Genomic DNA, 13,816 nt, shown 5'->3' with positions numbered 1-13,816 from the left:
AAAAAAAAAAAAAAAAAAAAAAAAATAGCATGGCTTGAAAAAAATTTTTAGACCTCTATATCTTCCCCAATCCTGTAGACTACATGTTAACTTTGTGGAGAAGTAAAACAGAGGGTCTCTGATTGGGATACCAGGCACAGCTTGGAAGCAGACACTGAAGCAAACGGGACACTAAATGAACATACGCATGCTGAATGCAGAGACCCTTGCCGTCTTCTCACACGTCTTCCAAAACCCTGGCATCCTGTCTTTATCCTTCATGTAAGAGGTTGAATGTCTTCTCTGTAAAACCGAACCAGCCCAAGTTAAGACCTTGACTTAAGAAATTTTCTTAGAAATGAGAAATCAGTTCCACTTATAGGGAAGTGCAGAAATGACAAGTCCTCCCATGTCTTCAGAGCTTCCATTAACTTTTGAGTCTCACACCTTTAAATATGGATAGACTATAGACTACCAAGGTTTACCAGACATCTATCGAAAGCTTCTAACATAAGAGATAGAGGCCGAAATAGCCCCTCCTTCCTTCCAAAAAAGCAACGTGGAAAAGACAGATATTATGTAGAAGAGAATCAGAGAATAAACAAAAATGAAAATTCCGATCAGCAAAATCAAAGATATGAGATGATATGGATCCAGGAAAGAAGGAAATAAGAATAGAATACAGTTTATAGTATGATTTTTTTGCAGAGTCAGGCTCTTGCTATGTTGCCCAGGCTGGTCTTGAACTCCTGGCCTCAAGCAATCTTTCCACTCTGGCCCCTGACAAGTGCTAGGATTACAAGCCTAAGCCACTGTGCCCAGCCTATCTGGTGTCATCATAGCTCACTATAGTCTTGAACTCCTGAGCTCAAGTGATCCTTCTGCCTCAGCCTTTACAATAGCTGAGACTCCATGCACATGCCACCATGCCTGGCTTATTTATTAATTTTAATAAGGAAGATGCAGAGAAAAAATAAAAGAGCTCTTGGAAATTAGAAAGATAGTAACAAAAGTGAAAAACCCTATTTATTAGAAATAAAGGATATTTTTCCAGACTGAAATGGCCCACTGAATGCCCAACACAATGGATGAATATAAACCTAGGACAGGCACATTTGGCAAAAAGAGAACTTTACAAACTTCCACAGGGAAAAACCAGGGCACATACAAAGAATCAGTAATCAAAGTAGCTTATGACTTCTTTTTTTTTAACCCCTTAGACAGGGTCTTGCTCTGTTACCCAGGTTGGAGTGCAGTAGCATGATCTCAGCTCAGTGCAACCTCTGTCTCCCAGGCTCAAGTGATCCTCCTATCTCAGCCTTCTTAGGTAGCTGGGACCACAGGTGTGTGCCACTACCCCCAGCTAATTTTTTGTAGTTTTGGTAGGGATGGGGTTTTACCATGTTGCCCAGGCTGGTCTTGAACACCTGAGCTCAAAGCGATACACCCACCTTGGCCTCCCCAAGTGTTGGGATTACAGGCATGAGCCACCACACCCGGCTACTTATAACTTCTTAACAGCAATTCTGGAAGCTAGAAGACAATGGAAGATTTCCTTTGATGTTCTGTAGGAAAGTTATTTCTAAGCAAATGACCTATCCTCAGCCTAATTATCAATCAATGTGTGAGAAAATAAATGACATTTTCAGACAAACAAGATCTCAAAAACTTTACTTCCCATATACCTTAGAAAGCTACTAGGAATGGACTCCTTAAATGAAAGTATGAGCCATGAAAGAGAAAGAACAAATATACAAGTCATCCAACCTTGAAAAGCATTAAAGGGGATGATCAAATTTACAATGAAGACTGGAAAAGAGGACGACTGATCCAGAATGAAGGAGATCAAAATGTTCTACCTCAGATTTTTGAGAAGAAGAAATTGGTAAGACAACCCAGTGTGAATAAATATCTTGAGGGGAGACTGAAACCAAGTGAGGCAAGAGAATAGGGTCTGGAGGCAGGAAACCCAAGGCCAATTCATGTTGAATTTCTAGAACTAAATCAAAAGGAAAACCCCAACTTTCTATGCCCAAGCAACCAAAGGACTAGACGCTACTCCCTTTGCAACCCACCCCGCTCCCTGCCTTTTCTGTCTGGCAGATGAAAAATTCAAAGTACTTCTGATTGGTTCCCTCCTACAACCAATCAGGTTGGTCATGGGCCAAGTCTTCACTTGCATATGTGGGAGTATAACTTTGTAACTTCACTTCAGCTTCTGACTGGTCCCCTCCCACAACTAATCAAACTGATCGTGGGCTATTACTTCATTTACATAGGGCGTACACCAAGTAACCAATGGGAAACCTCTAGAGGGTATTTAAACCCCAGAAAATTCTGTAACTAGGCTTTTGGGTCACTTGCTTGGGCCTACTCCCATCCTGTGGAGTGTGCTTTCAATTTCAATAGATCTCTGCTTTTGTTGCTTCATTCTTTCCTTGCTTTGTTTGTATGTTTTGTCCAATTCTTTGCTCAGCATGCCAAGAACCTGGAAACCCTCCACCGGTAACACAACTAGGAGAGAATTTGGGGTTGAATTCTGATATGTGCAAGGAAAGCCAGAAAGTTAAAAATAGGACAATTATTAACCTTAGGGAAAACAAAAAGACATGAATGAAAGGAAAAGCAATCACGGTTTAGTACTTAGCTAAATTCTGATTAGCATAAAAAGTCATAGCAACAGAAACATTGAACACTGATATAAAAAATTATAATAATTATATTAAAGATATAGGGGCTGGGAAATATGTGTGTGATAGGGAATGTGGGGAGGAAAAAGAGTGAACTCCTTATCTTTCACATGGCAAGTCAACAGATAATGGCTAACATTGAAAAAATCAAGAAGTAGCATTGTAAGCATGTTATTTTGCCATGTAGAGGTAAATATAAAAAAACCAATTAAAGAGAAAGGGAAATGCAGGTGAGGGGACCTGGAGACAAGTATATTTCTGAAGTCTTGTAGACACTAGTCTACTCTTTGTATGCATAGTTCAAAATGAAAGAAAGAAAAGAAAATCCCTTAAGGGGGGTTATATGGAGTCTGACTGACCATCTCTCTCTCTTTTAAAAAATTCCTTTTTAAGGTATAATTTACATACAATAAATTGCCAAAGTTTTGTTTGATGAATTTAGATAAATATATGAATACATCCTTGTAATCACCACCTCAGTCTAATATCCATTTCTTTTTTTTTTTTTTTTTGAGATGGAGTTTCACTCATGTTACCCAGGCTGGAGTGCAATGGCGTGATCTCGGCTCACCGCAACCTCCGCCTCCTGGGTTCAGGCAATTCTCCTGCCTCAGCCTCCTGAGTAGCTGGGATTACAGGCACGCGCCACCATGCCCAGCTAATTTTTTGTACTTTTAGTAGAGACTGGGTTTCACCATGTTGATCAGGATGGTCTCGATCTCTTGACCTCGTGATCCACCCGCCTCGGCCTCCCAAAGTGCTGGGATTACAGGCTTGAGCCACCGCGCCCGGCTAATATCCATTTCTTAATGAATCAAAGATAGCTCATTTTCCTGCCAACTGAAACAAATGATTTTTTTTTTCATTGAGTAAGCACAAAACAGAGGACCTGGCTTAGATTTAGAGGTCACAAATACCCCTCAAAAATGCCTATCTTTGTTTCTGTCATTGTTTTGTTTTTGAGACAGTCTTGCTCTGTTGCCCAGGCTAGAGTGCAGTGGTGCAGTCCTAGCTCACCGTAACCTCTGCCTACTAGATTCAAACGATTCTCATGCCTCAGCCTCCTGAGTAGCTGGGATTATAGAAGTGCACCACCATGCCTGGCTATTTTTGTATTTTTAGGAGAGATGGGGTTTTGAGGCCAGGCTGGTCTCAAACTTCTGGTCCCATGTGATCTGCCCACCCTGGCCTCCCGAAGTGCTGGGATTACAGGCCTCAGCCACCATGGCTGGCCTAAAATGCCTTTATTTATTTATGAGATGGAGTTTCCCTCTTGTTGCCCAGGCTGTGGTGCAATGGCGCAATCTCGGCTCACTGCAACCTCTATCTCCTGGGTTTAAGCAATTCTCCTGCCTCAGCCTCTGAAGTAGTTGGGATTACAGGTGCCTGCCACTATGCCTGGCAAATTTTTTTTTTTTTTTTGTATTTTTTAGTAGAGATGGGGTTTCACTACATTGGCTAGGCTGGTGTCGAACTCCTGTCCTCAAGTGATACCCACCTCGGCCTCCCACAGTGCCGGGATTACAGGTATGAGCCACTGTGCCTGGCCTTAAATGCCTGTCTTTAATCCCAAGAGTCACACCCTGTACAGTGAGAGACTCACACCACAAGAGGTGAAAATGAAAGCAACCAAGAGAAGAGTGCCTCGTGTATCCCACTCACTCTAATGCCTAGGCTCACAAAGCATAATGGTAGATGGGATTGTTCTCCTTATGTAAATTATTTTTCACTTTTTAAAATTTAGTTTTTATTTGCTTTTGAGACAGAGTCTTACTCTGTCACCCAGGCTAGAGTGCAATGGTGTGATCTCTGCTTACTGCAACCTCTGTCTCCCAGGTTCAAGCAATCCCAAGCAGTTGGATTACAGGCGCATGCCACCATGCCCAGTTAATTTTTGTATTTTTAGTAGAGATGAGGTTTTACCATGTTGGCCAGGCTGGTTTTGAACTCCTGAGCTCAGGTGATCTGCCCACCCTGGCTCCTAAAGTGCTGAGATTACAGGCGTGAGCCACAGTACCCGGCCAACTTTTCACTTTAAAATTCAACTATACTGTTTTGTGCTCTTTGTCAATTCTCTACTTACTAATTTTGTAACCCTAAAATTATTACCATTTAATCTTTAGATAAAATACCACATATAGGGAAATGAATATGGACAGGCAAACTAAGGGGGTGGGAAAGCTGACCAATACCCAAAACATAACAAAATGTCCTCCTTTTTATTAGAGGATTTATCATAGTCAATGACCATGTTGACCTGTGAATACTACTTTCAACAAATGTGTAAGAACACATGGGAACATAAATATGACTGGAAGGCATTTAATGCATCCAATCTGCTGAACATTGTAGCTTAGCCCAGCCTTCAATGCTGCTCTGAGAGATGCTGGTATGCCCTTCTAGTAAGAGCCATTTCCAAAAAAGCAAGGGATGTTCAAATGCTCCTCAACCTACAATGGGGTTACATCTGGATAAACCCATCTGATATAGTTTGGATATTTGTCCCCACCAAATCTCATGTTGAAGTGATCCCTAGTGTTGGAGATGGGGCCTAGCAGAAGATGTTTGGGTCATGGAGGCAGATTCTTCATACAAGTCTTGATGCTGTACTAATGGTAATGAGTGAGTTCTCACTCTATTAGTTCACTTGAGAGCCGGTTGTTTGAAAGAGGTTGGCACGATCCCCCTGCCCCCTGTCTTCCTTCCTCCTTTGCCAGGTGATACTCCAGCTCTCCTTCACCTTGTGCCATGAGTGGAAGCTTCCTGAAGCCCTCACCAGAAGCAGATGCTGGAGCCATGCTTCTTGTACAGTTTGCAGAATTGAGAGCCAGATAAACCTCTTTTCTTTATAAATCACCCACCCTCAGGCATTCCTTTATGGCAACACAAAGGGACTAAGACACCATCATAAGTTGAAAATATTATAAGTTGAAAAGGCATTTAATGCACCCAATCTACTGAACATTGTCGCTTAGTCCAGCCTACCTTAAATGTGATCAGGACACTGACAGCTTACAGTTTGGGCAAAATCATCAAACAAGAAGCCTATTTTATAATGAAGTGTTGAATATTTTATGTAATTTATTGAGTACTATACTGAAAATGAAAAACAGAGTGTTTGTTGGGTACTTGAGGCATGGTTTCTACTGAATGGGTATTACTTCTGTATCAATATAAAGCCAAAAAGAAATCTAAGTCTAACCCTCAAGAGTCAGGCCTGTCTGTAGTTCCAAAAGGAAAATTCCAGCCTAAAATCCGTACCCTAAAGATCATATTTTCCCCCCTTGGTATAAGCATAGTAGTTCCATGCTTCCAGAAGCTCTGATTCTGCAAAAAAAGAACATATGCTTACTATCTATTGTACCTTACTGTCAGCCACATGACCTATTGCTATGAATATTACTTTTCAGAAACTAATAGTGACAAATGAGATTTATAGTGAGGTTCATCAGGAGGATAGAAATAAATGTACATTAATAAAAATGAAAAAGTTTTATGTAAGTTAGGGTTTTCCCCTGGATCTCATAATGCTGTTTGGACAATATCAAAATAGACCAAAGGAAGTCTGTTGGTCTTGACAGAAAAATCACTCAAGCTGTGTGGAACCTGCTACATTGTTGGTTTCTTTTATGATTATCAGGAGGGGTTTCTTTTATGATTATCTATAGTTTTATTTTTTAAAATTAATTAATTTTTTTTGAGACAAAGTCTTGCTGTCACCCAAGCTGGAGTGCAGTGGCATATTCTTAGCTCACTGCAAAACCTCCACCTCCTGGGTTCAAGTGATTCTCCCACTTCAGCCTCGCAAGTAGCTGGAATTACAGGCATGCGCCAATACACCCTGCTAATTTTTGTATTTTTAGTAGAGACATGGTTTTGCCATGTTGTCTAGGCTGGTTTCAAACTCCTGACTGCGAGTGATTCGCCCGACCTGGCCTCCCAAGGTCCTGGGATTACAGGCGTGAAGCACTGCACCCGGCCTATCTATAGTTTTAATAATTAGCCCTATTACACTATCTACTGACTAGAAAACCTCTTCCAGCTGATATTCTCTAGCCTTCAGCAGCTGCCCACCTATATCCCTTACCTCCTCTCATCCCAGGGCTCAGGTGGCTGCTTACCTGACATTGTGGGGTTGCTTGTCACAGGACAGCACCATGTTTGCAATGGACTGCTGCAGGTGCTGCCGTTGCCTCCTCAAGGTCTGCTGGAAGTCATCTTCCAGGGTCTGAACTACGTAACGCAGGAAAAGGACTCGCCCAGGCAGAGTTTGTCCCTGTAGGAAAAAGAATGAGAAGTCAGTGTTTCTTCTCAGTCTCCTGGATGACAGTCAATATCGGGCTCTTATAAATAGCAAGTCCAAGAGAAGGCCATGCATCAGCACGTATGCCTGTGCTTAAAAGAGAGGCTCCCGGAGACGGCAGGTAGTCTGGGTCATTATGAGAGAGGACAAATAGGGTGACTGCTGAAAGAATCATACCTTATAAGGTTTCAGAAACCATTTAAAAATTTTTTTCCTTATTACTTATTTGAAAGACCTAGGCATCTGCTGATACTCATAATTTTCTAACGCCTAAGCTGCAACCAGATATCTACTGGAATCTCTAGGATTGTAGATTATTTGATTTAAAAGACAGCCATGGGAAGTCAATCTCTCCCTCTCACGGAACCTATCAACCTCAGGATAACCCCAAAACTATGGATGGCAAAACAGAGAAAGAGAAACTGGTTCTTTAATGACTGCTGTGCTGCTAGATCAAACTGCCATGATGTCCACTCTACTGATGAACTTCCAGTCATGTGTGCTGATTGAGCCAAGGCTATTGACTTGGCTCAACTTGACGGTTGGGCCAAGCCTGAGTTGGGTATCGTGTTACACATGAAATGATCCTGACAAACAGTTAAAGAGCATCGGCTTTGGAGGCACGAAGCATTCAGTTTTTGTTGCTGTTTGTTTTAGACCTAGCTCTGTCCCTTATTAACTCCTCTACATCTTAGTGTCCTTGCAGTTTACATGGGGATAATTCTTACCTTACCAAAGACAGCATAAGTACTTGTCACACAGTAGGCAGGCATGCACAGTTTGTTGGTTCCCCTTTACTAGGAGACAAGTGCTGAGAGCTTAGGCTTCAAACTTGAAGGCACCAGACTATTTCTGGACTATGTGGAAACCTCCGAACTCCAGGGAATAGGTATATTTTCCCAAACATAAACCAAGGGACCAGGATATGATTAGGTCAGTAGGAAACTAAGTGATCATTCTAAGTACATATCATTTCTTTATTTTTTGGGAGGAGGTAACAATATCTTTGTCTTCCAAATGTGTTTATTTTTCTCTAATCCTTGATACCTGATGCAAATGCTTTTAAAAAAAATCAAGTACTTGTGCTAGACTTTTGATAAAAATAAAGTCTTCTACTGACACCACTCTCCACCACTACTTGTCTTCTCCAGTATCCTAGAATAATTTTTAACTCATTCTTCTGGAAGTCACCATAAACATCTCTAAGGAAATAGTCTTTTATTATGATTTCTTCATTTATCAATTGTAGACATTTCCTATTGGTTTCTGTTATGCTAGATAAGAATTTAACTTACTTAAGCCAATCCCTCACCTCTTCTCTTTCTAAAATAAATGTATCTCCATCATCTATAGACAATATCTCTTGACTCCCCATTTTGGAAGATATGAATGTTATGCCAGTCCTACTATTTTCAGAGGTCCTGTCCCTTTTCATCTCTCAACCTTTATCTTCTACTTCCATTTTACATTGCCAAAGCTAATAAAATTGTCTCCTATGCTTTGTATATAAATTGATTCTAAATATTACAACTAGTGTTTACAGTATCAGGATTATGTTAAAAGTACTTACTAAATACTTTTACTAAATATTTTTAGTAAATCCTTATACTAAGAAAATCATCCCTTTCTTGTGAAGTTTTTTTGTTTTCTCCACTCCTTTTAACTATTTCTCATTATAATATACCTCTTTCAACTCCTCAAGAATAGTGCTGAATCTTGAGAATACCCTTTTCCCCCCAAATGATTCTCTTTTTTTATTTTTAAAAATCATGTTGGCTGAACATAGTTACTCATGCCTGTAATCTCAGAACTCTGGGAGGCTGAGGCGGGAGGATCATTTGAGGCCAGGAGTTCAAGACCAGCCCAGGAAACATAGCAAGACCCCATCTCTACAAAAATAAAAATAAAAAAAAATACAAGTCCTAGCTACTTAAGAAGCTGAGGCAGGAGGATCACTTGAGCTCAGAAGGTCATGGCTGCAGTGAGTTATGATCATGCCACTGCACTCCAGCCTGGGCGACACAGCAAGAGACCCTGTTTCAAAACTACATGAAATAAAACAACTTTATTAACTATTTAATTCAGCTATTTTAAAAGTACAATTAAATGATTTGTAGTAAACCTACTGAGTTGTGCAAACATTACCATTATCTACTTTTTGGAACATTTCCATCACCCCAGAAGATGGCCTCATGGGCACTTAAGTTCCCTTTCCAATCACCAGGCCAAGGCAACCACTCATCTGCTTCCTGTCTCTCTAGGTTTGCCTTTCCTGGACATTTCTTATAAATAGAATTATATAACATGTAATATTTTCTGTGTGGTTTCTTTCACTTAGCTTAATTTTTTTTAGGTTTGCCCATATTATAGTATGCATCAATAGCTCACTGGTTTTTATTACTGAATAGTATTTCATTTTGTTCATCCATTCACCAGCTGATGAACATTTGGGTTATTTTCACATTTTGGCTATTATGCCTAACAGTACTATGAACATTCGCATGTAAGTCTTTGGTTGACAGGGGTTTTCATTTTTGTTGGGTTATATCTAGAATTGGAATAGATAGGGTGAATAATAAATTTGTATTCAACTTTTAAAGAAACTGTCAAACCGTTTTCCAAAGTGCCGGTACTATTTACATTCTGACCAGCAATGTATGAGACTTACTGTTCTTCACATTCTTGGCAATGTTTATTACTGTCTGTTTTCTTTTCTTTAAAAAATGTTTTAAAATTATGATAAAAAACCACCTTAGCATTAAATTTACTATCTTAAACACTTTTAAGTGTACATTTCAGTAGTGTTAAGTATATTCACAGTCCTATAACAGATCCCCACAACTTTCCATCTTGCAAAACTGTAAGAAACTCTATAACCATTGAACAGCTACCCATTTCACACTTCCTCATGCTGTTTTCTACGGCAGTTGCACCACTTTACAATCCCACCAAGAGTGCACAAAGGTTCTAATTTCTCCAAATCATCGTCCACACTTATTTTTGTTTTTTTAAAAAATAGTGGCCATTCTAATGGGTATGAGGTGACACTGCATTGTGATTTTGATTTGCATACCTCTACTGACTAGTTATAGAGTATCTTTTCAGAGTTTGTTGCCCATTTGTATATCATCTTTGGAGACATGTCTACATAAGTGCTCTGCCCATTTTTAAATTGGGTTATTCATTTGTTGTTGAGTTGCTAGAGTTCTTTACATATTCTGGATATTAACCCTCATCAGATATATGATTTACGAATATTTTCTCCCATCTCATCGGCTGTCTTTTCACTCTATTTTTCTATTTTCTATTTTTACTGCTCACTCTGTTGATGCATAGAAGTTCTGAAGTTCAATGTAGTACTATTTGTCTATTTTTGCTGCCTGTTCTTTTGGTGTCATTTAGAAAAATCAATTGCCAAATCCAATGTCATGAAGCCCTCCCCCAAGCTTTCTTCAATGAATTTTATAGATTTGAGTCTTATGTTCAGGTCTTTAATGCATTTTGGGTTAATTTTTATATGTTAAGAGTCCAACTTCATTCTTTTGCAAATGGATATCCACTTTTTCCTACGACACTAAAAGACTGTAAGAGACTGTCTTTTCACCACTGAGTAGTCTTGGCACCTTAATGAAGATCACTTGACCATATACTCAAAGGTTTATTTCTGGGCTCTTTATTCCATATGTCTATCTTTTTGTGTGTACCACACTGTTTTGATTACTGTAGCTTTATGTTTTACAGTCAAGAAGTGTGAGAACTCCAACTTTGTTATTTTTATTTCAAGATTGCTTTGGTTATTTGGTATCCTTTGCAAGATACCAACATTTTTTTTTTTTTTTTAAGAAAGAGTCTTACTCTGTCACCCAGGTTGGAGTCCAGTGGTGTGGTCTCAGCTCACTGCAACCTCTGCCTCCTGGGTTCAAGCAATTCTCCTGCCTTAGCCTCCTGAGTAGCTGAAATTACAGGTGCCCACCATGACGTCTGGCTAAAGACACCAATTTCTGAAAGACTAAAAGTTGGTGTCCAAATAAAATTCATATTGAAACCCCTTAGAATTCAATATGAATTTTAGGATGGATTTTTCTATTTCTCCAAAAAAAAAAAAAAAAAAAAAAAAGCTGTTGGGATTTTGATGAGAATTTTGTTGAACCTGTAGATCACTTTGGGTAGTACTGACATCTTAACCATATTAAGTCTTCCACTCCATGAATATTGGAAGCCTTACCATCTCTTGGTGTCTCATTTCTTTCAACAACATTTTGTAGTTTTCAGCATACAAACTTTCACCTCCTGATTTATGTCATTTTAGTTGAACAACTTCAATTGCACACAAAAACCTCTACTTAATTTGCCTCAAAGTATCTTTAATTTCTCATGAGATTTTTTTTCTCTGAACCACTGTTGTGTGTTGTTTTGTTGCCACATATTTGTGGGTTTTCCAGATTTCATTCTGCTATTGATTTCTAGTTTCTTTCCATTGTGATTGGAAGATAATTGGTATAATGTCAATGTTTATTATATTTTGTAAATCTAGTTTTGTAGTCCAAAACAAGACTTACAAAAGTCTTGTTTTGTGGTTTAACTGGAAAAAATTCCATGTATGCTTCAGGAGAATGTGTGTTCTGCTATTGCTGGGTGAAATGTTTTGCACGTGTCTTTGTTTAAGTGGCTTATAGTATTGTTCAAGTCCTGTGTTTCCTTATTGATTTTTTGTTTGGTTATTTTATCCATTATTGAAAGTGGGGTATTGAATCTCCTACTATTATTATGTTATTTATTCTTTCAATTCTGTCAATGTTTGTTTTACATATTTAGGAGGTCTGATATTTGGCACATATATATTCGTAATTGTTATACTTCTTGGTGAATTGACTCTTTTATTATATAATGTCCTTCTTTGCCGCTTGTAACAGTTTTTGACTTAAAGTCTTTTTGTGTTATATTATTATAGCCACTCTTGCTCTCTTTGGGTTACCATTTGTGAGGAATATCTTTTCCCATCCTTTCACTTTCAGCAAGTCTTTCTTCCTTTCCTTTCCCTTTCATTCTTTCACTCTGTTACCCAACTAGAGTACAGTGGCACTATGATAGCCTACTGTCACCAAACTGGAGTACAATGGCACTATGATAGCCTACTGTAGCCTAAAACTCCTGGGCTCCAGGGATCCTCCCACCTCAACCTCCACACTACCTGGGACAACAGGGATGTGCTACCATGCCTACTAATTAAAAGAATTTTTTTAAGAGACAGAGTCTTTCTATGTTGTCTAGACTGGTCTCGATCTCTTCTCCTCAAGCAATCCTCTATGTTGGTCTCCCAAAGTGCTGGAATTACAGGCATGAGCCATTACACCTGGCCATAAGAGTTTGGTATTTGAAAAAATATAAAGTCAGACTCTTGTACACAGCATATAGTTGGATGCTGGTTTTTAGTCCATTCAGTTAGTCTCTATCTTTTAATTGGGGACTTTAATCTATTTGCATTTAAAATAATTACTGACAGGGAAGAACTTACTGTTGCCATATTATTTCCTATATGTCTTATAGCCTTTTCAGGCCTCCTTTCCTTCCTTATTGCCTTTTTTCATTTTTCATTGATTTTTTTGTAGTGACATGCTTTGATTTCTTTCTCATTTCCTTTTGGGTATATTCTAAAGAGGTCTTACTTGAAGTTACCATTAAGATTACATAACATATCTTAAAGTTATAACAATCTAGTTTAACAACTTCAGTTGCACACAAAAACCTCTACTTCTTTACTTCTCCATCCCAATTTATGTTATCAGTGCTATAAGTTACGTCTTTATATACTATATACCCATAACTTATTTTATTTTATTTATTTTATTTTTTTTTTTGAGACGGAGTTTCACTCTTGTTACCCAGGCTGGAGTGCAATGGCGCGATCTTGGCTCACCGCAACCTCCGCCTCCTGGGTTCAGGCAATTCTCCTGCCTCAGCCTCCTGAGTAGCTGTGATTACAGGCACGCGCCACCATGCCCAGCTGATTTTTTGTAGTTTTAGTAGAGACGGGGTTTCACCATGTTGACCAGGATGGTCTTGATCTCTTGACCTCGTGATCCACCCGCCTCGGCCTCCCAAACTGCTGGGATTACAGGCGTGAGCCACCGCGCCCGGCCTATTTTATTTTTTGAGATGGAGTCTTGCTCTGTCACCCAGGCTGAAGTGCAGTGGCATGATTTTGGCTCACTGCAACCTCCGCCTCCTGGGTTCAAGCAATTTCATGCCTTAGCCTCCCAAGTAGCTGAGACTGCAGGCATGTGCCACCATGCTCAGCTAATTTTTGTATTTTTAGTAGAGATGGGGTTTCACCATGTTGGCTGAACTGGTCTCGAACTCCCGACCTCAGGTGATACGCCCACCTTGGCCTTCCACTCCAGGCCAGGTGTGGTGGCTCATGCCTGTAATCCCAGCACTTTGGGAGGTTGAGGTGGGCGGACAAGCCAGGCAGCCCCCAGACAAGCCAGTACATTGCATGCAAGGTCCACTCTTGTTTCTGGCCCAAAGGCGGAGCCAAGGTATGGGAGGTTTTCTCTTGGTTGAACCATGCTATGCCAGGAAGGGAGAGGGATGTGGGCATGGAAAATGCTACAAACTTTCCTAGCCCTTTTGATAGAGTACATTCGTAGTTATGCATTGGCCTGGGCACTGAAGCTCCTTAATTCAGCTACAGAGTTCTCACAATGATATTCTGGTTTATATATTGTTAATTCAGTGTCTCCGTTGAGTAACAAGGGCCTGGAGCTTCCTAGTCTACCATCTTGCTGATGTCTCCCAGATACTTAAAGCCTTCTGTCACTGCACTCCAATCTGGACTAATTGC

At 39.8% G+C, this 13,816-nt stretch overlaps 1 protein-coding gene across 4 annotated transcripts in view; it reads right to left on the bottom strand.

Annotated features, from left to right (window-relative positions):
* Positions 1 to 13,816, bottom strand: part of SIMC1 (SUMO interacting motifs containing 1) — a 75,036-nt gene that overhangs the window by 27,429 nt on the left and 33,791 nt on the right. For all 4 annotated transcript variants that reach the window (XM_032271777.1, XM_032271779.1, XM_032271778.1 and 1 more), the window contains exon 5: positions 6,791 to 6,945. In XM_032271777.1, coding sequence (XP_032127668.1) covers positions 6,791 to 6,945 — 155 coding nt within the window. The remainder of the gene's footprint in view (positions 1 to 6,790; positions 6,946 to 13,816) is intronic.

Source organism: Sapajus apella, unplaced genomic scaffold, assembly GCF_009761245.1.
Source record: "Sapajus apella isolate SASKATOON/1434 unplaced genomic scaffold, GSC_monkey_1.0 scaffold249, whole genome shotgun sequence".
In the NCBI taxonomy this organism is placed as follows: domain Eukaryota; kingdom Metazoa; phylum Chordata; class Mammalia; order Primates; family Cebidae; genus Sapajus; species Sapajus apella.
This window is presented reverse-complemented; position numbering and strand designations above follow the sequence as displayed.